This window comes from Carcharodon carcharias, chromosome 16, assembly GCF_017639515.1.
Source record: "Carcharodon carcharias isolate sCarCar2 chromosome 16, sCarCar2.pri, whole genome shotgun sequence".
NCBI classification, from domain to species: Eukaryota; Metazoa; Chordata; class Chondrichthyes; order Lamniformes; family Lamnidae; genus Carcharodon; species Carcharodon carcharias.
Window position 1 is genome coordinate 58,445,425 of NC_054482.1, and position 26,725 is coordinate 58,472,149.

Consider the following 26,725-nt stretch of genomic DNA (forward strand, 5'->3'; position numbering starts at 1 on the left):
GCTTGTCAATGGCCTCAATTGGCCATTGACAGGTCGGCAGGTGAACAGCTGATTTCGCTGTCTGCCCGCCTTCCTAAAACTTTAAATGGCCCGGGATGATGTAGGGGATTCCTCCCGAAGTCATCCTGCGTCATTTTCCCCTCGGCGACCAGGCCCCGCCCCCAAATCGCCGAGGGGAATATCCTGGCCTTTGAATTTTTCCATTATTTCTTTGAAGTCATTTTGTTTCTCATCACTTTCAAACATGAATATGTTATAGACTTTTAAGGCTGCTTCCCTTGCTGCTTGAAGAAAGATGGAAGAGTGTACCTGAAGGCCTTTTTTTAAATTCACTGCGCATTGCTGTGAGGTACAGCTCAAACTGCAGTTGGAACCTCCTCCAGTTTTCGGCAAGACTCCCCTCCTAAACTGAGCTCTGCCGGTGGTTTCAGAACCTCCATTGTTGTGTTTAGTTTACTTCTGACACCAAGTCTTGTTTTTTTATTTCAATGTTGCACACAGGCCATCAATGTTGTAGCTGAGCTACTTTCATTGATAACACATTTTCCTAACAAACACATATCTGCAGGAACTGAATTCCACCTAGACAGGCTCCAACATGTGCTATTTGACCTTCAAACGCCAGGGCAGCTGACCCCCTATCTAGTATGGTGTACTGTATAGTATCTAACACTGGAGTCCACAACCACAATCAACTATTATAATAAGAACCATTTTCAGTTGTTATGTCAATACCAAATCCCAGCTCTGACACCATTTAATTGTGAACAAGACAGCCAGCCCTAAGAGATGCATAGCAAGTCCGTTAAGGGCCACAGGTGAAGGGGAGGTGAGCCACATTGAACAACAACAGTAAAACAGTTATTTATAATGAGGACTAAGCATGAATAGCAGAAAATCAAAGACTACAGACAAACGTCTTAGCCAGCCATCAGACCCCCTTCAGTATTGGGACTTACTTCTCCAAAAGGACAGGGGGGCGAGTCATCATTGTAATACGCCTCCAATACCAGATCATAATGATAAGAATACTTGGAGTCAGGAAGGTTTTCATTGCAAACCATACCCTTGTGAATCCCCCATTCTGATGGATTGCCTGTGAAGAGAATCAAAGAGTTACTTTAGGTTAAATAGAATCTTTTTAAAATTAAAAGATTGATAGAATGTGACATTTTACTGAAGCCTTTCAGAACAACAACTTTCCCAGCATTACATATGGCAGTAAGCTTAGTGTGATACCAACCACTCAGGTCATGAATATCTTTGGTTCAATAGCTGGATATTACATTACATGCACTCTACAGAAACATGTAATTCAGCCCATCTAGTACATTGCCAGTGTTTATGCTCTATACAAGCCTCCTCTCAACCGTCTTCATTTAACCCCATCAGCATAACTTTCTATTCCTTGCTCTCTCTTTGTTTATTTAGCCATGAATCTATGTTATACTTCCTTTGCTAGCAAGTTTCACATTCTACCCCCTCCTGAGCAATGAAGTTTCTCTGGAATTCCTCTTTAGGTTTATTAGTGACTACCCTATACTTATGCCCCCCTCCCCAACAAGTGGGAGCACCTCTACATTTATCCATCAAACCCTTCCAAAATCTTAGACTTCTATCAGGTCACCCCTCAGTTTTTTCCTTTCTAAAGGATAAAGCCCCATCCTGTTCAAATAGGCGATTCCCAGCTGAGGCCACTGGCTTTGAAAGAGGAATTACAACGGTGCTTAGTTGAGTTAGAATGAATTAGTCAGTGTAAGATCACCCATACTGATCGAAAGGCAACAGCCAATGTACTTAACTGTCCTGCCCCTCTGGCCTTCTCCAAATTCTCCTAAAGTCAAACATGGTCCTGATTAAAAACTTTAAACTGCGAGGGCAGAAGATGTTCTTTCCGTCCTCTCAATCTTCCTCCTTTCCTTGCCTGCTTATCTCAAAGGTTAATAATTCCTGCTCCAGTAAGATCAGTGTTGAATGTATGGCTCATAGGTTGGTCTGGGAGAAATGGGTTTCAATTCATGGGGCACTGGCACCAGTACTGGGGAAAGAGAGATGTACCATTGGGATGGCCTTCACTCAAACCGCAATGGGGCCAGTATCCAGGCGAATTGTATAACTAGATCTGTATTTTGGACTCTAAATAGTGAGGGGGTGGGAGGTCACATGGGGGAGATTTAGAAAGTTAACAGGAAATGACATGGCAATACTGCAGGCTAATGATAACCAGAGTGTCACAGGAAGGGACAGAGCATACAACAATAAGCATGCACCAGCAAATAAGGTCAGAGCAGGTAAAAAGACAACACTAGGCTCTTTATTTGAATGCTTGCAACATGTAACAAGATGGATGAATTGACAGCACAAATAGAAATAAATGAGTATATGATTGCCATTACGCATAGGTGATTACGAAGTTACCAAGGCTTGCAACTGAATGTTCAATGGTATTTGACATTTCAGAAAGAAAAAAAAGGAAAAGGGGGTGGGATGGCTCTCTTAATAAAAGATAAGATCAGTGCAGTAGTGAGAAATGATCTTGGTTTGGAAGATCAAGGTGTATTTATGATCAGAAAGTAAGCAAGCACGAAGATAACAACTCATCAAGTGCAGCTAGTCACAGTATGTGAACGTAGGAGTTTGTTGAATAAGGGAACGCAGTGTCATGAGATAAGTCATGGGTTGGTAAGTATATTGCTCATTTATGTTTCAAAACTCGGATAATTTATTAGTAATTGTGAGGGTTTATTAGTAGGGTTTACTAGTAGTAGTGCTCATTGGGAGCAGATCTTTATTAATTATAATTGTAAAGATATCAAAACATAAGAAGATGACAGGGCAGATGATGTGTTGCGACAGTAGAATGTGGGTATTTCTGGACACCAGTGTGATCAAGGGCAAATACATCTACAGTAAGTGTCAGCGGCTTGAGGAGCTTCAGCTCAGAGTCACTAAGCTGCAGACACTGCAACACATCAGGGAGGGAAAAGTTACCCAGACATTTTATTCCAGGAGGAGGCAACATCCCTTAGGTTAGCGTCTTCTTGATTTGGTCGGTGGTCAAGGACAAGAGGGTGACACTGCCAGTGAGGCAGGGAAGGGTATCAAGGAAGTAGATGTGGAGGAGCCTCAGCCCTTGCAATTGTCCAATAGGTTCGAGATTCGTGCAGCTCGTGGGGATGAAACCTGGGGCTGCGGGGTGGATGAGGGAACTGACCATGGCATCGTGGTACAGGAAGCCATTCAAGGGGGAGAAGTTAATAGGAATGTTCCCTACCACCACTACAATATAGTCAGCAGGATTGATAGTTCTTTGCAGTCAGGAGAGAGTTTCCAAACAGTTGTGTAGCCTGCCCATTGCCAGGGTTCAGGCCATGTGCTCGGGGCTTGAGAGGAACTTGCGGGGGTGGGGGAATCCAGTGGTCCATGTTGGTACCATTAGCATAGGTAAGATTAAGAAAGAGGGATTATGAGCAGTTAGGGACTCAATTAAAAAGCAGAACCTCAAAAAAGACAAATAACCTTTGGATTATTACCTGAGCTACGAGCGATTTGGCGTAGGGTAAATAAGATGAAAGAAATGAATGTATATCTCAAAGACTGGTGTGGGAGAAATTTGTGTTTCGATTCATGGGGCACTTGTCCCAGTACTGGAGAAAATGGGAGCTGTACCATTGGAATGGGCTTCACCCGAACCGTGCTGGGACCAGTGTTCTGGCTAGTCGTATAACTAGGGTGGTAGAGCAGGCTTTAAAACTAAATAGTGGGGTGGGAAGGGATCGTGTATGAGTGGAGATGTAGTATATCAAAGGGTAACAATGAGGTACTAGAACAAGGTAACAATTGGGGAAAGATAACCAGACTGTCAGGAAGGGCCAGGCAAACTTAAGAGTGCACCAGCAAACAAGGCCAGAGACTACAAACATGATAAAAAGACAAATGTAAAGGCTCTGTCTCTGTGTGTGCACAGCATTCATAACAACATGGGTGAAATGTTAGAAATAAACATGTATCTGTGCTATGACCTGATAACCATCAGAGACATGGTTGCAGGATGACCAAAACTGGGACTTGAATATTGCAGGGCATTTAATATATTGAAAAAATAGGAACCTAGGAAAAAGTGGTGGCGTAGCTCTGTTAATTAAGAATGTTGTTAAGAAAGAGATAGTTTAAGTTATATTTGTATTTGTGGGTGTTAGGAATGAGTTTTAGCTTTAATGTTTAAGGTTGGTTTGTATTTCAGTATGTGTGTGTTAAGAAAGGTCAAATTGGGTTTTAGGTTTCACTTTAAAAAGTGCCTGCATTTCTAATGAGAGTTTTATGACTCTAAGCTAAAGTTAAACAAACAACAGCAGAGAAACTGAGCTGTTGCCTAGCAACAGGGGTTCAGAGACAGGTCCCTCTCACAGACACATACAGAAGAAACTAGAAACAGCAGTTCGATTTGGAAGCTGTTTGAGTTCAATTGGTTTTGAAAGTAGCTACCAGGAAAGACTGGAGCAAAGGGGACAGATAGCCAGTCCCAAGCTAAAAGAAAAGACCCCGAAATCCAGGGGAGTGGAACAGGAGAAAGTCTCAAGAAGACCTTCAAGTCAAAGGGAAGGACAGGAACCTGCAAAATTTCCTGTTAAGTGAAGTTAAGACTGAGGGGCAGAGAGAAAGGCTTCAAGATTCAGATTTAAAACAAACAAAAGGTTGCAGAAAGCATATTTAAAGCAAGAACAGCTTGCAAGAGGCAGAAAGTCCAAACAGATGGCTGAAGGTCTGTAAACCTTTGCTATTGGCATGTGAAAAGGGTATGCTGTTGACTGCCAAGTCCATGAGAGAGAGTGCATGGAAGAAAGTTTGAATACATGTGGTGACCCAGGGAAGAGGAACATCAGAAGGAGAGTTCAAAACCTTGGAGGTGAACCCTTGAGGAAGGTGTCTGAGAGAAAGTGTCAATTTGGGAGAGGTTCCAAAGTGAATTCTTGGACAGCGGAAATTGGAAACCCTCATGTGAAAGACGGAGTTCAGTGAGACTGATTGGCTCACCATGTGACAAGCATCTGTGTGGAGTTGAGAAGAGACCAATAGCATCTGTCTGGGGTGGTATCTATCACTTGGGTTTCAGAGTGTGGTGTGCCTGACACAGGTTGCCTTTGGTTTACATGGACTGTACTTACTGTGAATATTAGAGTATAAGATAGCTTTTGTAACTCATGTTTTCCCTACAAATCTGTAAAGGTATAGTTGCGGGTGAAGGAGTATTGTAGTATAGTTCATCTTTTCTTATTTAAAGAATGTGTTATGCTTTTATTAAAAGTTCATTAGCTGACTCCAGTGACTCCGTTCAGTAGCCCCTCTCCACGTAAGTAAAACAAATAAAGTTAGGATCGATCAAGCTAGGTTCCACCTTGGGATCTGACTTGTCCAGTGGTAATCTCAGCTGGGGATCGTGTCATGCCATTAGTACAATAGTGAGAGATTACCTTAGCTTGAAAGAGCAAGATGCAGAATCAGTTTGGGTAGAGACAAGGAATAGAAAAGGCAAGAGGTCATTTGTGGGAATAGTTTTTACACCCCCTAACAGTAGTTATACTGTCGGACAGAGTATACAGGAGGAAATAAATGGGGCATGTAAAAAAAGGTACTGCAATGATCATGGGTGACTTTAATCTACATGTAGATTGGGCACATGAGATTGGCAAAGGTAGCCTGGAAAATTAGATCATAGAATGTATTCAGGACAGTTTCTTAGAGTAATATGTTCGAGAGCCAAGCAGGGAGCAGGCGATTCTAGACCCAATAATGAGCAATGAGACAGGGTTTAAATCAATAACCTCATGGGAAAAGGAGCTTTTAGGTGACAGAAATTCAGTTTTTTTTAATTCATTCAAAGGATGTGGGCTTCGCTGGCTGGGACAGCATTTATTGCCCATCCCTAATTGCCCTTGAGAAGGTGGTGGTGAGCTGCTTTCTTGAACCGCTGCAGTGTGGGTGTTTAAAACCTCAATAAAGGCAACTGTAAGGGTATGAAAGCTGAACTAGCTAAAGTGAACTAGGAAACTAGTTTAAAAGGTAGGACAGTCAAAATGCAGTGGCAGACTTTTAAGGAGATATTTAATAACTCTCAACAAAGACTTATCCCAGTGATAGAGAAATACTTGGGGAAGGATACATCATCATGGCTGAATGAGCTTAAGAATTATATCAAATTGAAAGAAATATTGTACAAATCTGCAAAGGTGAGCGAGTGGTCAGGTTTTAAAAACCAACGAAGAATTATTTAACAAAAGAGGGAGAGAGTAGAGTAGGAGAGAAAGCTAGCTATATAAAAAACATAGTAAGAGTTTCTACAAGTAGTTAAATAGGAAAGGGGTAACTAAAGCCAGTGTTGATCCTCTCAAGAGCGAGTCTGGGGAATTGATAATGGAAAACAAGGAAATGACAGGCGTTGAACAGGTTTTTTGTGTCTATTTTCCTGTAGAAGATGGAGAAAACTTTCTAAAGATACTTGAAAATCAAAAGATGAATTGGAGGGAGGAATTTAAATAATCACCACCATTAGGGAAAAGGTGCTGGGAAAACTATGAGACCAAAAGGCTGACAAGTCTCCAGGATCAGATGGCCTGCATCAAGGATCTTAAAAGAAGTGGCTGCAGAGATAGTAGATGCATTAACTATAATCTTCCAAAATTCCTTGGATTCTGAACAGGTTTCAGTGGTTTGGAAAATAGCCAATGTAACACCTTTAATCAAGGGGGGAGACAGAAAGCAGAAAACTACAGGCCCATTAGCCTAACATCTATCACAGGGAAATTGAAAGAGTCCCTTATCAAGGAGGGTAAAGCAGGGTACTTAGAAAATCATAATGGAGTCAAAGGATTTTGGGGGGCGGGGTGTGGAGGTGTGGTGATGGCAAGCAGGCAAGTAGAATTGAGACCACAATCAAATCAGCCATGATCTTATTGAATGGAGGAGTAGGCCCGAGAGGCCAAATGGCCTATTCATGCTCCTATTTCTTGCATTCTCAGAAACTGGTAGCCTTCTGTAATGCATCTATGAGGCTATTCTTCAAGTAAGGGCATCAGAAGGCCATTTGACCACAGAATTTGAATTTGCAGTTACTGAGCATCAACATAAGTGCTCTTCCCGACAGCGATCACCAAATTACAAATCAGGTACAGGAGCTCTGCTTAGCTCAGAGGCCAGTTGTGGTGCCCATACTAAATTCCTTGCCAATAAAAACTCCATATAGCGCAGGGATTAAAACTGGGGTCCATGGCTTTATAAACAGAGGCATTGGGCTGGATTTTCACCAAGTTGGGATGACTTGGGAGACCTTTAAAAATGGCAGGCAGTTCGCAATTCTGAAATTCCTGACCCCATTCCCAGGTGTGACCCACAGCATCAAGGTAGGCTTTTTAAATAGCCTACCTCCGCACCTGGCAACCCATGGCTGCCTCTGAACTTTTTCTTGGGTCAGCTAGCCCAACTGCAGCCTGCCACATCACCACACCACCCCGCCGCTGACCATCCTTACAATGAGAATCCTCTCTTTGCAGGCACTTTCTTCTGAGGGAAGCGGGCCGAGCTGGGATTTTTCCCCAACTCCTGCTACCCACCTCAAGGATGAAAATCCAGCCCATAGAGTACAAAAGAAAGGACATTATGCTAACGATATAACTCACTAGTTAGGCTCCATCTAGAGTTTGTGTCCAATTCTAGGCACCACACTATAGGAAGCATGTAAGGAAATGGAGAGGGTGCAGAGATTTACTAGAATAATACTAAAGATTAAAACCATCAAATATACAGAAAGACTGTAGAAATTGGGGTTGTTTTCCTCAGAGGAAAGAAGGAAAAGGGGAAAGTTGATGGGTGTTCAAAATCATGAAGGGTTTTGAAAGAATAAATAAGGAGACACTTTTTCAGTGGCATAAGACTTGAATTTAAGATAATTGACAAAAGAACCAGAGGTGGCATGAGGAAATTGCTTTTTATTTAAAAAAAAATCCAACTAGCTACAATGATCTGAAATGCACTGCCTGAAAAAGTGGTGCAAACAGATGTAATAACAACTTTCAAAAGGGAACTGGATAAATTCTCGAAGTGGAACAATTTGTAGGGCTACCTGTTGGGTACTAGTTGAATAATTTTCAAAGAGCTGGCATAGGCAAGATTGGCCAAATGGCCTGCGAGGTATCATTCTAAGAATTATTGATGTTGTTGGCACTGTTAATCTTATTTAAGGAAGAATGTAAATGTGTTGGAAGCAGTTCAGAGAAGGTTTACCAGACTAATACCTGGAATGGGTGGGTTGTCTTAGAGGAAAGGTTGAACAGACTGGGCTTGTATCCACTGGAGTTTAGAAGAGGAAGAGGCGACTTGATTGAAACATAAGATCCTGAGGGGTCTTGGCAGGATGTATGTGAAGAGGATGTCTCCTCTTGTAGAAGAATCTACAACTAGAGGTCGCCCATTTAAAGCACTGAGAGAAAAAATTTTGCCTCATCTGAGGGTCGTGAGTCTTTGGAACTCTTCCTGAAAAAGTGGAGGAAGCAGAGTCTTTGAATATTTTTAAAGGCAGAGGTGGTTAGATTCTTGGTAAGCAAGAGGTTGATAGGTTATTGAGGGTAGGTGTGATGCAGGTTCGAGGTTACTATCAGATCAGCCATGATCTTAATAAATGGCGGAGCAGGCTTGGGGGTCAAATCCTCCATTTACCTGTTGGCAGTGAGGGCTTTCTTAAAATGTCAATAAATACTATTAACATTATTAAAAAGCAAATAAATTCAAATAATTTGATGCAGAGAATGAACTTTCTCCTTGGTCTGTGCCCAGCATATGATTCCAGCCAAGTTAATATGGGTCTCAACACGTTTAGAGGGTTCTGAATGGCCAGTGTTCCCATCAAGACTTTCTTGTTGGATTTCCCGAGTAACTGCTTACGTGCAGGCATGAGTGGAAAACAGGATTAAGCTCAGTTATAATTCCTCTATGGTCAATAACATTAGACAGTCACTCTTTAGGTCTGGCAAGTCTGTGGAATATTGCTAGGATCTCTGGAATCTTTCCTTAATTAGTGTCTTCTGCAGTGGAAGGGAAGACGTTAAAAAGTAATTTTTCCATTGGGAGCACAAACAAATTCATTATTTAACTCAATGACTAGTGTGAAAATCAAACATGGTGATTTAACATCAGGCCAGGGCATCAATTACATCAATGACATTACCACCATCCTGAGATCCTTGAGTTTTCCGATTTTCAAGTTGATGTTCTTTTTCTCATTGACAGGAAGTCGAATGTTAATCAGGTAATACTTGTGCGCCACGCTCCCCAATTCCATGAAAGGCAGCAAATCACAATCATATAGTTGACCCTGACTGTCATAATTCTGTTTGGGACAGAAAATATTATACAAAATTAGAATTAATTACATGCCACACCATGAAGGAACTGGACAGGATGTTACACAATTAGAATTTTTCCCCTCCACTCTCCCAGGTACAGACTCATGCTGTAATGTAGTTTCATTGGAATTAAAAAGAGCACTCTTCATACATGAACCCCAACCCAGGCATCAGCAGTGTTTCTGACTGGAGGGCACCACAGTCAAGAACAATGCTGACCCAGCCCAAATATACATGTATACAGCAGTTAGATAGAAATCAACCAGGACTCTTGCTCCCAAATACAGATTGCTGCTCTCAGATTTTTTTTTAAAAATTGTGACAGGTTTAAAAAAAGCTTCATTGCCAACTGCGCTACCCAGTGTGGCACTGAGCCATACTGACAGAGATTCTCCAGAGCTCAGTCTCAGGTCTATGCTGATTAGTTGTTATCACCCAAGGTGTCCAAGTACAATAATTAGCCTCAGCAACACAGAGCTTGAAGTGGAGGAGGAAAAAAGGGTCAGGACATGGGGCATGATAAATACCCCAAATACTTCAAAGCACCCACCTTTTAAATGTTTACAACAATCCTTTTGCATTAGCCTTGGCTGTGATGCTTGCCATGGGAAAATAGCTTTTTTTTGAGCCACCTTTTGGGATCAAACATGATAAATGGGTACTTGGACAAAGTAGGGGAGATGGCTAACACTTGGTGAAGTTGGACCCAGCAGGTCTAAGGACTCAGAAGAAGCATTAGTGGACCATTTAACCACAGGAGGTACCACAGTCCTGGCCTCAAGTCAACATCCATAAAAGTGCATGTTGCAGGGTGGGTAACTGGATAAGAGCTTTTCCCTATATCTAGCTCTCTGCATGGTGACTAATTGTACTGCCTGACTGCTGCTCTGAACAAGACCAGCTAACTCAGCACACACCAGGAATTAAAAACTGGAACCCAGTAATCTTATTTCTGAAAGAAAAACCTCCAGTGGGGCATTTCCTAACTGATTCATCAGTGGAACTCATGGGAAGAATTTTCCCATTGGAGAGTGGGGGCGGGGCCCGCTCGCCGATGTGTAAAATGGCGCACGGTGACATCGGGCGGGCGTCCCGAGGTCACCACATATCATTTAGATTTTCAGTTCGGCGGCTGCACGCCCAAAATGTCAAAGGCCTATTTACGCCCCTTAAAACCTAATTAATTAAATTTAATGAGCTGCCCATCCAACCTTAAAGGTTGGCGGGCAGGCAAAGAGCCCAAGCGGCCTTTGTGTTTTTCATGAAGCCTTATCCACGGGCGGGATGTGGTTTCATGAAGTGTTTTAAAATCTAATAAAAATTTATACATTTATTCTTTGACATGTCCCAGCTCATGTGATAGTATCACATGAGGGGACATGTTTTAAAAAAAGTGTTAAAAACCTTTATTTAAAACTTTAGCACTAAAACAAATCTCCCCAAGGTACCTCCGTGCCTCAGGGAGATCTCTGTGCTCTTTTGCGCACGTGTGAAAGAGCGCAGGGAACCTCTCAGGGAACTCCCTGCCACGCCCGCTTCCAGGCGAGCGCCACATTGGTGGTCCAATTTAAAATGGCGGCGCACCACCAATCGGGGGCGCCAATAGGAGGTGCGCTCACTTGTGCCCACTCCCACACTACACACACACACACCCCACACCCCACCCCCTCCAAACGGGGGGAATATTTTCCTCCATGATACAATATATACGCAGCTTGAGAGTTTGTTAGTTATTTAATCTGCACCATATTGCTGAGAACCTGAAACTAGATTTTCTAGATTCTAGAAACTAGATTCATAGTTTAGTAATATCATACTATAGAAATAATCTAGGACATACTTTTGGAGATGAGAAGTTGCAACTCAGCTTCCGTTTCTCAATTGAATGGGCCATTTCTGTCCATTCACTAAAGCGGTCATCACGATAACCTAACGAGACATCCAATGTCACCACAGCTCCCTCACCTGAAGGGGGGGGGGAAAAAAACATCAAAATTGAATTTTAGCTGGTTATTTTGGAAACAAAATTTTTCTCTTCGTATAATGAAGCAACTCTAACAGATAATAAATCTCAAGGGAAAATATCATTGTCCAAGCACTTGCCAATTAAATAGCACAGTGTACAATTCCACCAAGGATTCCTTACACAGAATTTCCAATTAAATTTTCTTGTCTCAAGGCTACTGGTGTTGGTTGAAGGTCACTTGCTCATCTCCAGAAAGGTCCGAGCGAGGGAGCCTCTAGCTACATTCAGACTTAACCAAAAGGGAAAGGGGGGACTTGGGCCATTCTGTGGTGTAACCCATCTTGCATTTGATGCTACAATTGCTGTAAAACACACACTTGTAGAAGAATACTTTACCATGAATGCCTTAGGATAAGATCTGCCAACAAATGCCTCCTTTTCCTTTACATCACTGTCAAAGCAGCCCCATTGAGTAGGACGGATTGATATTGTGTGGAATGTGCCTATATTCTCTGGCATTTAGGAGAATGAGAGGTGATCTCATTAAAATGCAAGATTCTTAAAGAACAAGGCAGCAAAGTTGCTGAGAGGCTGTTTACCCTGGCTGTATCGTCTAGAACTAAGAGTGCTAGTCTCAGGATAAGTGGCTGGCTATTTAGAACTGAAATGAAGCAGACATTCCTTCATTCAGAGGGTTGTGAACCTTTGGAATTCTCTATTCTACAAGGTTGCGGATGCTTAATTGATGACAATATTCACGACAGAGATTAATAAGATTTTTAGGCACATACATAAGTTTAGTTGAGGTAGATCAGTCACAATCTTATTCAATGGTGCAGAGGCTTGAGGGTCAGTCTAAAACAAATAAGCAACATCACTGACACAAGAGGTTGCAGAACACACCTGAAGAATTATCTGATTGGGCATCTTCACCTCAGCTTTTAAAATACAGTTCTTAAACAGCAGAGTACTAGTTCTTTTGTTCAGCCAGAGACTAACAACAAAGTTTCTTTGATCCTTTGCCCTCACTAAACTTTACTTCTTCAGAGACCTTAAATCTAGAAATGGAATAGTAGGCCAGAGCTTCCATGGCGTGGCAATCACCAACGGAATGGAGCTGCAGACTTCTCGCCCGGACTTCCATTCTAGGCCTGGTGAAACTCGTGCAGTGCAAAAGCTCCGACTCCTTCCAGTGCAGGCCAGCAGCATCGGGGTGGGAAGTGAAGCTACACCTCCTTTTTACAGCACTAGCTGCTGTATACCAGGTAAGTTTAAAAAGGTCCCAGCCACTTTAAGAAGCCAGAGGAAGGTAAATGTGAAAGGTAAGTGGGCAAGGGGGTAGGGGTTAGTAGTATAGTTACCCAGGAGTTGGAAGTGGTTTTAATCTTTCTAACTTTTCCTGGTTAACTATTCTGCTAAGAGTCGGGACCATCTGAAGTCTCCAATTTAAATCAGAGTGTTAGATGGTTCCAGGTGCAGGGCAATTGCCCATCAGAAGTTTAAACTTCACGGGGAATTCATGTGCAGTGAGGACTTCCAGGGCATCTTCTGAGGTACCTCCAGATTACAACACCCCAGGGAACAGAAATTCTGAGCCTGTATATAATTTTAGGGCGAGATAAGTGATAGAGTTGGATTAATCTGAATTTTTGTTAAAAAAAGTGGTCAAAAATTTGCTGCAGGTTCATAAAAAAGTTATGTGATCTTTGTATTTCTCAGCACATTCTAATAATATATTTCAAACTGCTAATACAATACTCTTGACCCGTGAGTTAAGTCAAAAGTTTTGAGGGTTGGGCACAGTAATAAAATAGAACAAAAAGATGCCTGACAGACTATTTTAACAGGGTTTGCAACAATTATTCTAAATACTGAAATTAGATTACTGGTTGGAAAGGGATTCCTAGGGATCAACTGTAGGCATTAACGGGAAAATGCATAGCAGGTCAGTTAAAATTATGATATTGATGTTTCAGGTGCGTATATTCAAGTTCTGTTAGATGTATTTTATTTCAGAGCATAAAACTTTATCCTACAGAATTGCGTATGTACTGCACCACATTTGCCTTCCCTGCTGTATTTAGTACATATTATCCATAATCAATATTAATATTTTCACCAATGTTACATTATGTTTTGCAAAACATTTTCTGAACATTTGCGGGTGTTTAGTTTGAGGCCGTTAGGAAGATTCACTGGACAACCCAAACAAAAAAAGGTGCTGCAACAACAAAGCTAAATGGCAGCCCCTGCCAAAACGTGTCTGCCATCTTTGTCTGACTAACACCATACTTAGACAGGAATTAATTTTAAAATATGCCACATTATCATCTATATCTGACCTGAGGATCTTCCTCTGATGCTGGGAAGGTCCCAACTAAAATGATAAAGTCCTAATCAGGACATTTTGTAATGTGCACGTACAAATCCTGCACATGCACAGTGACTCTATTAGTACCAAAACTGCCCAGTCATTTAAACAACACAAATTCAGTAAGAATATGAACCGCTATAATCATGAACAGTTCCAAATGGAGCACAACATTAAAGCAGCACAAAAAAACTGATCAGATTTTCACAATTTCTGAATTTTTTTTTAAAAAAAGAACTGTTATTGGCATGGAAGCAACAGCTGTTTCCATTTCAAAGTCTATACATCAAAGAGTTACTGGTATTACAGACACTTTCTTCAGTACATAATGCCCCTTGCATCACTAACTTCAAAAGGGAAAATATATTTTTTCAAAGGTCACTTGGAAGGACCCAAATAAATATTGTATTAATTTATTTCCTCTTACACAACTCTTTCAAAACAAACTGGAGACAGCTAAAAAGAGGAAATCACGTTGCAAAATGCTGAAGTACGACCAAGTACATTGCCCATAAAGGTACTGACATCATCCACAGAAGTGTCCTAGCTGGAATATTTCATGGTCCCAATTGAGGAAAACAAAACTGTGAAATGATTTACTTTCTTCAGCTCCAGCTCTCCATTGCCATCAAGCACCCCTTCCCAGAAATTGTGTGAAGGCAGTCATTCAGACTGCCAACATCGAACGTCTAAGCTCACACATGAAACACTGTCAGGAATTCCTGAAGTGCTGCCGCCACCTGTAGACTGTCAGCGGCTTCATAGAATTGTTGCTTTCAAAACAGAATTGGATAGTTGTCTGAAAAGAAATTGTTTGTAGGGCTACAGGGTAAAAGGGAGGGGAGTGCGACTAGTTCTTCAGAGAGCTAGCACAGACACAAAGGGCAGACTGGCTTCCTTCTAGCTGCAATGTTCTATGATTATAAGAATCAGAAGCTTATAGCAGAGGTAGCCATTATTTGGCCCAACATGTCTGTGCTGGCTCTTAGCAAGTGCTAATCCCAAAGCTAAAATCATTTAAAAACAAAAAGTAGAAACTTTATTCTCAGGATCTTACTGACATTACTTAAGTTGTGTAATGAAACTGCTCTGCACAAGAATAACTGAGGAGAAATACAAGAGGAAAGTCAGTGACACAAGGTCAGTGAACATTGTCCACATACAACAATATGGATCGGATTACAAAAGATCTACCAGTGAACCACACCAGTCATTATCCGCTTTTAGATTGTTTAACCTTTGTTATCCATTTATAGACCTCATCAGCAGCAGCATAAATTATTTTCAAACAATGGTATTGTATTTTTTAAAACATCTTTCATTCCTATCCTGAAGTGATTGATTCTGCAGGTACTAGTTCTCCCATAACTCTCTCAAATAGCAATTTGAGAAGCCATTGAAAAGCAACAGACTGCAGACAGCATTACCTGGACCCACTGCCCATATTTCTGCATTTTCCACACCACACACACACAGCCAAAAATAAACATAGAGATAAAAACAAAAAAACTGCGGATGCTGGAAATCCAAAACAAAAACAGAATTACCTGGAAAAACTCAGCAGGTCTGGCAGCATCGGCGGAGAAGGAGAGTTGACGTTTCGAGTCCTCATGACCCTTCGACAGAACTATTTCTGTCGAAGGGTCATGAGGACTTGAAACGTCAACTCTTTTCTTCTCTGCCGATGCTGCCAGACCTGCTGAGTTTTTTCAAAAATAAACATGCCTTTTAACATTTAAGTTCTTATACAGTGCAATAAAGATATGAGATGAGATTTTAAAAAGATCATTTACAGTGTAACATAATGTTGATATTGGCCATTTACCCACCAGCAGCTGGGACTTTAGCAAAGAGGGAACAATGGGCATTTTGGTGGCAGTGGGGGGAGGGATTTGTTAAGATTCCCCAAATGGTTTACAGGGCAAAAGCAGTGCCTATTTTTGCAGCAGCCCACACAGACCTAAGTCAACCCACATTTAATTCTCAGCTTGCATTGATGTAGCCAAATTCACTTAGGGTAGTGGAACGGAGCAAATCAATGAAATGAGATTTATTTATTTTATTATATGTCAGGGCCTCTACCTTAGATTGCTACTGAGTTACACCTATTGAAATGTGCCATCAAGGGCAGTAGGTCACAGAAACCAGTGACAAATTTTTCTTGATCCCAGAACATAAAACACATTTCCCACCACCCCCACAAGTTGCATTGTGTGGATTTCCAGCCCAATGACAAGTTTATTTCACACAGACTCCTCCTCGCTACTCTATTCAAATGAAGAAGCTTAGACTGTAATGCACAACAGAAATTCCATAATAGTTTAGAAACACTCCAGCATTGGAAACAAAGTCTTTTTTGTGAAGTTTTTCTTTATACATGAAGAGAACAGAAAACTTTTTGTGGTCAAGCGCCAGATTAGCGAGAGTTCTCCTCAAGGCCTGGAGTGCAGGCCAATTTAACATTCTGTCACTCCACCATGTCTGTCACCCCTGACGACTAATCCACTTCAACAGCTGTGTTATTGCTGGAGAGCTGCCAAATGTTGTTGAAGTGGAGTATTTATTTCATCCCGATTGTGTGAATAAGCTTCATTTCACCCACAGGGGATATGATTACTATTGGTAGTTTTTACTAACTCTTATCAATTACATTCCAGCTCACTCAAGACTCAAACAGACTAGGCTCTAGATCCAACTGCCTGCTCCCAAATATTTTACAAAGCCTTTCAGTACAACTTAGTCAAGTACAAGGTTTACTCTTCCTCCCACCCTTACATGTAGCCAATAATGACCCTCCTGCAACTCACTCAAATGGCCATTATTTAGGCTGAGCTTTCACAACTGGTGGTGGCTGGCTATTTAACTGAAATATGGATACTTTTCTCCAGTGATGTCCAAACACACAGCACTCCAGCTGCAGTCACTGGATAGGAAACCAGAATAGAAATCTTGCTGTTTTTCCCAGCAGCATACACTGACCTCAAACCTGGGATCTTCCTGCTGTGTGGTTCCATTTCACACTGGACAACTGCAGTGAACGTAAGAAATAAACCAATGGATTGAGACCCATCTGTAAAACATTTCTCTAGTTCTGACACATGGAGATTGCGCTCTTACTGATTGATCACTTTGGGGTCCCACAGAAAAAAGTGCTCTAGGACCTAACGCTAAGACACTCTGAAGTTTAGAGTCAGCATGAAAGGGAAAACAAAAGTAAGCCAGGTTAAAACAGCTAGGAGTTACTGCCCTAATGGGTCAGTGTATAAAAGTTCTTGGATCAGATAAGAAGAAATAAAATGAAAAGCAATAATGGTTTAAATTATTCTGGGTTATCCTCGGCTACAAAAAAAAACGCTCATAATATGCATGAGCAATTGGAACAGTGGCAACAGTGTTTAAATCTATACAAAATAAATACAAGATTTAGGGCAGGGCGGGGCCAGAAAACAAGGTGAGCCATTCGCTTCAGCGAGACTGGAAGATCACACCTGCAGGAAGGGATGGAAAATTCCAGCATTTAGTCTCAAATTTCCTTTTCTTACATTGAGCACCATGCAGACCAGGAAGATCCCAGGTTTGAAGCTTAGTCTGAACTGACTCAATAGCTCAGCCACTGTGATAGGCATTTTACGTTACTGTGCAAGTTTCCCCCGCCCCCAATTCATCTCTCCGCCTCTAATGGCAGTCTAACTCTACACGTTTCAGCAGTTCTTTAATATCTGAACTAAGTGGCCATGTTTCAGATGTTGGGTCTTGAAAACGAGTACAGGCTATTTGACACTATGGCCAAAACCATAAGGAAAGTGTTCAGGAGCCAAAACTCTTTCTGCTTTTGCAGTACTCCCTTCCCTGCAAAACAGGATGGCTGAAGCCAATTGCAATATGTCATATATCTCCTGGTCAACTTCTCATAAAAGGTCATCAACCTGAAATGTTTACCGCTTCTCTCTCCATAGATGCAGCTAGGCAAACTGAGTATTTCCAGCATTTTCGAATCAGATTTCACATTTGCAGCCTTCAGAGTATTTTGCCTTTCTTTCAAAGATGTGTTTTTCTGTACCTTCAGAAAAGCAATGCAGGTCTTCAGTAAAAACATACAAGGATTCTCCAGTTCTTTCTCTGCTTAATGACCTACCAAATTCAGCAGATTTTCAGGGAGTAACCCTGGGTCAAACCACAGGGGTCCAAGTGAAATAAAGTCTCCCTTTTTTAAACATTTGGTTCCCTCTCCTAGCAACTGTCGAGACTGAACAAGACTGTTCACAATCTTGATATCATACTTAAAACCCCAAGATGAGTTTTCAACCACATATCCACACTGTCAGTAAGATGACCTATTTCCATTTCTTGGAACATCACCAGGCCCCATTGCTATTTCAGGTATTTCAGCTGCTGAAACCTTCAAATGCTTTGATACTTAGACTTGACTATGCTAATGCAATCCTGGCCAGCTTCCCATGTTCTACCATCCATAAACCAGAGGTCATCCAAAACTCTGCTGCCTGTGTCCTAACTTGCACTAAATGCTGCTCAATCATCACCCTTATACTCATCACCCCTATGCTCAATGAGCTGTGCTGGCTCCCACAAACAATGCCTCAAAATTAAAATTCTCATCCGCAAATTCTAATCCCTCCATATTTCTGTAATCTCCTAGTTCTACAAACACCCAAGTTATCAGTACTCCTCTAACTTTGACCTCTTGTGCATCCCCAATTTTAATTGCCCCACCATTGGTGGCTGTGCTTTCAGCTGCCAGGGCCCCAAGCTGTGCAATTCCCTCCCTATACCTCTCCACCTCACTTTTCTTTTTCAAGACACTCCTTTAAACCTACCCCTTTGACAGAACTTTTAATCATGTGCTCTAATGTCTTATGTGGCTTGGTGTCATTATTTATATATATATATATATATATATATATATATATACCACTTTAAAAAACACTAAATGTCCTATATAAATGAAAGTAGCTGTTATAACCTACCCTGCCAAAGAAAACAAAAGGTGTTAAATGAACGAATTTTCCTAATGTATAAACAAGTGGTACTCCTTACTCATACCACCACTTACTTATCTCATTGTCAATCTGAAATTCGATCTCAAACTGCAGAACAACCAATAGAAACTGAAACCAGGAACTCATCTCCCAACTTTGGTGTGGGACGTGGATTGTAAACACGATGTCATTGGCTGCAATCTGTTGCTGCATAGCTTCAGTAAATTCCTGGATCTTCTTTGGGCACTGGTTGGGACCCCATGGCATGAACCACTTTGATTTCTGATGGTGTTTTCTTACATCCACACATTTTGTTGCAAGGTATGGAACTCCTATAGTTGGACTTGGAGCTGAAAAATATGGAACAGAAACACATTATTAGAAACATTTCAATTTTGGACTGATTCGTTTCCCTCCTTGCTAATTTTCTCAAAAGGTGGATTCGTTCCAGCAGATGGTTGCACAAACTCAGGTAACCTCTGCTGCCTCACCCAAGTGACGACTGTTCAGGTAGAAGTCTAGATCTCAGGCTGTTCAACTTTAAGAGTTATGGCTACCAAGCACCATCCAATTCTCAGCCAATACCCACTTTAGAAGAAAGTCACTGGATAGCAACAAAAAGCAGGTATCCTGGCTTAGTTTCTACCCCCCCACCAAAAACAAGAGACTGCTAAGACCAACAGTAGCACTTCAATAGTCACTCCAAAATGCAGCTAACAGAGCACAGGTCATACCATCTGCTAGGAACCAGGGAACTTTTTTTTTTTTTAAAAAACTACTTATTTTATCCATATGCTGTCCTTACTTGAAATATAAGGAATTAAATATGAAACCTAAATGATTTGGCCATCAACACAAAAGGGAAATTTCCTGAAACCACCGAGTTTGTACTAGCTGGTCAAACAGTGACAAGAGGATTAAGCATAAGGAGAATGGACAGGGGCTACATTAAAAATATTTCTCTCCTGCCCCAGCCCACTCCTCCCACCCACAAAAGGTTATTGAAATATGGAAATCATCACTACTAGTGTTTATGGAGATAGATCAAACAATTTTAAAAAGCTGGCAAAGGATCAAGGGTGCCAGACTCAAAATGACAATGTTGCTTGCCATTTCAACACACCAGCCTGTTCTCATGCCCACATGTCCATCCTTGGCCTGCTGCAATGTTCCAGTGAAGCTCAACGCAAACTGGAGGAACAGCACCTCATCTTCTGATTAGGCACTTTACAGCCTGCTGGACTTAACACTGAGTTCAACAACTTCAGATCATGAACTCTCCCCTTCATCCCCACCCCCTTTTTCCAATATTTTATATATTTTTTAATATATTTTTCTTTTCCCACCAATTTCAATTATTTTAAAATTTATTTCCATCCATTATTTCATCTCCACCTTTTAGCATATTTTGATCCTTTCCCCCCACCCCCACTAGGCCTATCTGTTACTTGCTCATCCTGCTTTCTACCCTTAATGTCACCATTAGCATATTTCTTAGCTAATATCACCACCGTCAACATCCCTTTGTCCTTTTGTCTATGACATCTTTGGCAATCTCTCTTTTGCCTCCATCTATCACTGGCCCTCTATCCAGCTCTACCTGTCCCACCCCCCTCAACCAGCTTATATTTCACCTCATTTCGAGTCCGTATAACTCTTCATCAGAACTGAGGGAATATAGAAATGTTAACTGTATTGCTCTCCGCAGATGCTGTCAGACCTGCTGAGTTTTTCCAGCTATTTTTGTTTCAAAATGTCAAGAGCTTGTCTTTCGGCAACACAAATGCCATGAGGCGCTTCAAGGGAGCATTAATAAAATTTGACACTCAGCCAATTAAGGAGATATTAGGACAGGTGATCAACAACTTGGCCAAAGACTTGGTTTTAAAGGAGATTCTTTTTTTAAAAGGGGAAAAAAAGGAGGCAGAGAGGTTTAGGGAGGGAATTTCAGAGTTTAGGGACATGGCAGCTGAATACATAGCCACCATCTTCTTGTTTTTGATCAAAAACAAAAAAATGGTGATGCTTAAGAGGCCACAATTAGAGGAGCCACAGAGACCTTGGAGGGTTATGGGGCCAGAGGAGATTAGAGGTATGGAGAGGTGAAGCCATTGAGGAATTTTAAAACAAGGATGAGAATTTTAACATCAAGGCTTTACTTGACTGGCTGCCAATGTAGGTCAGTGAGCACAGAGTGTTGAACCCAGAATCCTTTCCCACCCCCACCTTTTAAATTGTTCAGCCTTATCACCATAACCACAGGCAGTAATGCTTTCCATGTGTCAAGTACAGGGGGAAAAAAATCCCCTATCCATTCTCCCTTCACAGAATCTATCTGCAAGCTATTTCCAGCCCTTTCCATTTTTAATTCAGGAGTTCTAGTATTTGCATTTTCCCCTTAAAAAGGAGATTTGGTAAATATTTGAAAGGAAAGGAACACAAAGAGGCAAGGCAAAAGCAAGGAAATGGGATTAAAGAAGATGGTTCCAGTTAAGAGCTAGCACTGACACAGACACAATGGGCCATATGGCTTCCATCTGTGCTGCAATCTCTGTAATGTTAACTTTGGCTTTATGCTTTTCTTATTATATGGAGACACAACGATGAAACACAAAAATTTACATAGGAAGAATATGCAGAAGTTTATTGCACAAGTATATTGCAGAAACAAATTCATAGTTTACATCACATGAAAAGAAACTGGAAAAATAACTTTGAAACTGGCCCGGAGGGTATTTCAACCTGATTCAAACTTCACTTAATTAACATCTGAATATAGCCGTCTGTCCTATACAGGCTATAGAAAATAATCTCTCACAGGACTGATACTCTTCATTCACTGCAAGAGGAAATGAAGAGGACATTTCCTGAACAGACAATAGTTGTCCTAAGGCAATCAGCTAATGTGCAACCATTTGCAACCATATTAAATCATTTAATAGCAAGGCTAGAAACATGCTCAGCCATTCACACACTTAGCAATAGTGATATGGAAACAAGTACTATGACTGACTGCACTGCAAGCAGAACCAGACAAAAGATGATTATTGGGTAAGCAATAAATATTTCCATTTATGTAGCACCTTTAATGGAGAAAGAGGAAGGGGAGTGCTTTAACTATGGAATTCTCACCTTAAAATCTCTCTACTCCTTTCTTCCTCTAAGACACCCCTTAAAACAGCTTCTAGTCATCTGCCCTATAAGTAAGAGAAGCAACACTATTCAGGCAGCTGTTGTATGACTGCTCTTTAAAAAGTAATTAATTTGCTTTAAAGTGTATTGGGATGTACAAGGTACAAGTATTTATTTTCTGAAGGCCGATTTTAATAAGATCAGGTATGATTTGGCCAGATTGGACTGGGAGCAGCTACTTTTAGATAAATCTGCATCAGAGCAGTGAGACTCATTCAAGAAGGAAATTGGGAGAGTACAGGGCCAACAAGTTATTTTACAAGTACATTAAGAGTAAGAGGATAACTAGGGAAAGAGTAGGGCCCATTAAGGACCATAGTGGTAATTTGTGTGTGGAGCCGGAAGACGCAGGTAGGGTTCTAAATGAATGCTTTGTGCCGGTGTTCACAAGTGAGAGGGACAACATGGGTATGGAAATCAGGCAGAAGGACTGTGATATAATTAAAGAAATTAGCATAGAAAGGGAGGAGGTTTTAAGTGGTCTGGCAGGCTTAAAAGTAGATAAATCTCTGGGCCCGGATGAAATGTATCCCAGGCTGCTGAGTGAGATAAGGGAGGAGATAGCAGGGGCGCTGGCAATAATTTTCAATACCTCTTTGGCCATAGGAGAGGTGCCAGAGGACTGGCAATGTGGTACCATTAATCAAGAAGGGAGGAAGGGATGAATCAGGGAACTACAGGCCAGTCAGTCTAACCTCAGTGGTGGGGGAAACTATCGGAAGCAATTCTGAGCAGCAGAATTAATCTACACTTGGAGAGGCAGGGATTAAATCAAGGACAGTCAGCATGATTTTGTTAAGGGGAGGTTATGTCTGACCAATTTGATTGAATTTTTTGAAGAGATGACCAGGTATGTAGACGAGGGCAATGCATTTGACGTAGTCCACTTGGACTTCAGCAAGGCTTTTGATAAGGTCCCGCATGGGAGACTGATAATGGAGGTAAGAGGTCATGGGATCCAAGGCAATTGGCAAATTGGATCCAGAATTGGCTGAGTGGCAGGTAGCAGAGAGTGATGGTCGAGGGGTGTTTTTGTGACTGAATGCCTGTGTCCAGTGGGGTTCCACAGGGATTGGTGTTGGGTCCTTTGCTGTTTGTGGTATATATAAACAATTTAGACTTGAATGTAGGAGGGTTGATCAGTAAGTTTGTGGATGACATGAAAATTGGTGGGGTGGTAAATAGTGAGGAGGATAGCCTTAGATTACAGGAGGATATAGACAGGCTGGTCAGATGGACTGATCAGTGGCAAATGGAATTTAATTTGGATAAGTGTGGGGTGATGCACTTGGGCAGGACAAAAAAGGCACGGGAATACACGATGAATGGTAGGACCCTGGGAAGTACCGAGGATCAGAGGGACCTTGGTGTGCATGTCCATCAGTCCCTTAAGGTAGCAGGACACATAGATAAAGTGGTTAAGAAGGCATATGGGATACTTGCCTTTATTAGCCGAAGCATAGAATATAACAGCAGGGAGGTTATGCTGGAACTATATAAAACGCTGGTTAGGCCACGGTTAGAGTATTGCGTGCAGTTCTGGAATCCGCATTATAGGAAGGATGTGATTGCATTAGAGAGTGTACAGAGGAGATTTACAAGGATGTTGCCTGGGCTGGAGAGTTTTAGTTATGAGGAGAGATTGGATAGACTGGGGTTATTTTCCCTGGAGAAGAGGAGATTCAGGGGGGACATGATTGAGGTGTATAAAATTATGAGGGGCATAGATAGAGTAGACAGGAAGGAACTTTACCCCTTGATGGAGGGATCAATAACCAGGGGGCATAGATTTAAGGTAAGGGGCGGGAGGTTTAGAGGGGATGTGGGGAAGAATATTTTCACCCAGAGGGTGGTGGGAATCTGGAACTCACTGCCTGAAAGGGTGGTAGAGACAGAAACCCTCTTAACATTTAAGAAATATTTGGATGTGCACTTGCGATGCCATGGCATACAAGGCTATGGGCCTAGTGCTGGAAAATGGGATTAGAATAGTTAGGTACTTGCTTGACCGGCGCAGGCTCAATGGGCCTTTTTCTGTGCTGCAGACCTCTATGAAATGGAATGATACATCAAAGAATCAACAACTTCAGGAGAGGAAGTTGGAGTGACAAAAAAAAACAAACTAAAGAGATGTGCAATGCAACTGCCTGCAAATGGGGATGAAGGTAGGTGGGATCCCTGTCCTGTTCCAGTCTGAGTTACTGTTGTTATGACAAAGTCCCAAGTGGAGGACTGTCTCCCAGAAGTTAGGGTCAAAAAGAAAAAGGAATCAGAAGGGAGGACTTGCACTTATTCACTCATGCAATGGGGAGTAGAGGGCATTAGCAGCAGATGAAAAACAAACCCTGCATCCACCCTCTCAGCTGCGGAGCTGAAAGATAAAATGGAGGACATAAAAAGGGAAGGAACATTGTTACTGTGTTATTACCAAAATAGTAAAAAAAAATTAACCCCATACACTATAATACTGTGTAATAAGCTTCTTGTAAGATTCCCAATTCATACAATCATTTGTATTTTCACTCAAATTTGTTTATGGATCTGCAGTCTGTTATGATAACAACTTGCATATAACACCATTAAGTTAAGTGACTCTTAAGGTACATAACAAGATTTGACACTGAGCTGCATAAAGGAGTATATTAATTAAGACGTGACTAAAATCTTGGTCAAAGTAGGTTTAAGAGAGTTGGGGAGGAAATACCAGGACTCAGGGCCTAGGTATCTCAAGGCACGGCTGTCAATGGTGGGGTGATTAAAATCAGTAGTTGTAGGGCTGGAAATGAGAACGTCAGGGAGGGAAGAGAGGAATTTGAAATTTAAAGAAAGGATGAGAAATATCCATTTTAGAAAACATACATGGTGCCCAATGTGGCTCTCGATGACCCAAACTACAAGAGGTATCAAATGTTAAAATGCCTCAAAATTGGATAACTATTGTGTTATTTTTATTGCACAATTTCTGTGGAGAGTACTTACAATCTCACACACCCACTTTATCAAAGCCCCAGTGACGACACTGCTAATTAATGGTTTGCATTGGCTCAAAGGGTTACCATCTATGTGACCACCACTGCAGTATTTTTTTCTTCCCCTCCAACCTTTTCTGAAAGCAGTAACTTGTGGTGAAGTATGGTTCTATAAACATCAAGATTTTAAAAAGAATGTCTTTTGTAATTGGATCTGATCTTCAAGTGTAGGCTTTAGAGAAATATGCGTTCATCATTCCACCACCATGGCAAAAATATGAAAAGTCATTAAGACATCAATACACTTCATTCTATCAACAGAAATAACTGTTTCACATTGCACCCTAGCATGTCAACATTGATTAAAAGCCTTAGTCCCACTGGCTGGTACTATTTTAACTTTTACACCAACTGACTTTCTACTCAATTAACCACAACTCGGTGGGCATAACCATGGAACAAACTAGAACAAGTTTCTGCTTCATTTCACTAACTTGCTGCAGGAAAGGAACAGGTGTGATAATTTAGCGTTCAATAAACCTTAAGAACACTTCAGCCAAGCGGCAAGTGAGCCATGTGCTCCTCATACATTTTGGATAAGCTATTAAAATATTATGGACTGCAGCTTTTAGAGTAAAAAGACATCACTTTTAAGCCACATTATGCCTGGCACTAATAGATGAACAGGGTTTTGGTCGAAGTTCCCATGTGCTGCATCACAACTTTGCTTTGTTGAACTGCATACCAAAATGTGCGAAATTGAATGTTCAATTGCTTTAGCAAGGAACCAGTAGTTTTTTTTTCCCTCAATGGCCCTGTAACAAAATGTAGCACCTGGTATTGCACTGAGTTGTATAGATTAGAAAGGTCTCATGCTCTATTCCCTACATATCAGCGTAGCATTATGGCCTCTACAACTCACTGGCCTATAATAAATAACTTGCTCAACTAACTATTCTAGACTGTGTTTGATGGCTATTCAACTGTGCAGTACATGACCCTTTTCTGATCCAATATCCTCACACATACATATCTAGCAGGAAGTCACTGGATAGGCCTAACGGCCTCTTTCTGTGTAGTAATGATTCTATAACTCAGTCAGCACTCATCTTTCTGGCCAGAATTTTGACATAGTTGTGCAGGGGCAGGCCCGAAACGCAAAATGATGCAAGATGATGTAGGGTGTGCGTCCCAACGTCATTTAAATCTTTCGATCGGCGGACGAGCACCAGAGGCAGTTGCGCGCCCTCCGAACTGTCAAAGGCCTATTATGGCCATTAGGGAAGTAATTTAGATAATTATCAGCGCTGCCCGTCCAATCTTAAGGTGGGTGGGATGAGGTTTCCTGAAGGTTTTATTCGATAAGTAAATAATTTTTGCGCAATTCATAAATATGTCCCAGCTCATGTGACATGTCTAAATAATTTTTAACTTTATTATTTATGAACTTTTATTATGTGCTTAAATGTCCCTGAGGCAGCTCCGTGCCTCAGAGATTTCTGCGCTCTTTCGGGGGCTCCGACTCTCCCACCTACCCCCACCTGCACAGGTAGGCGTTACCGGCCACGCGTTATACTGGACGGGCCTTAATTGGTCCACCCGTGTAAAATGGCGGCACACAGCTGATCACGGGTGGTGATCAACACTGTGCCCACCCCTGACCGGTCCACCATGCAGAAAATTCTCCGTTTAAAGTCTTATAATTTTGAAACGGTACCAAAGAACTGAGCACTCAGATACAGTTGCTAGCAGAAACCATCTTCACTTTTGTAGGATGATGAACACTGATACTTCAAACCATGCTGAAAATCAATGTTGGGAAAAACCTAACTGGG

At 41.5% G+C, this 26,725-nt stretch overlaps 1 protein-coding gene across 3 annotated transcripts in view; it reads right to left on the bottom strand.

Moving 5' to 3' along the window:
- The window catches only part of wls (Wnt ligand secretion mediator), a 74,708-nt gene that overhangs the window by 37,419 nt on the left and 10,564 nt on the right, over positions 1–26,725 (bottom strand). For all 3 annotated transcript variants that reach the window (XM_041208225.1, XM_041208227.1, XM_041208226.1), the window contains exons 2-5: positions 18,804–19,079; positions 11,236–11,360; positions 9,218–9,379; positions 960–1,096 (exon numbers count right to left, since the gene is read on the bottom strand). In XM_041208225.1, the coding sequence (XP_041064159.1) occupies positions 960–1,096; positions 9,218–9,379; positions 11,236–11,360; positions 18,804–19,079 (700 nt within the window). The remainder of the gene's footprint in view (positions 1–959; positions 1,097–9,217; positions 9,380–11,235; positions 11,361–18,803; positions 19,080–26,725) is intronic.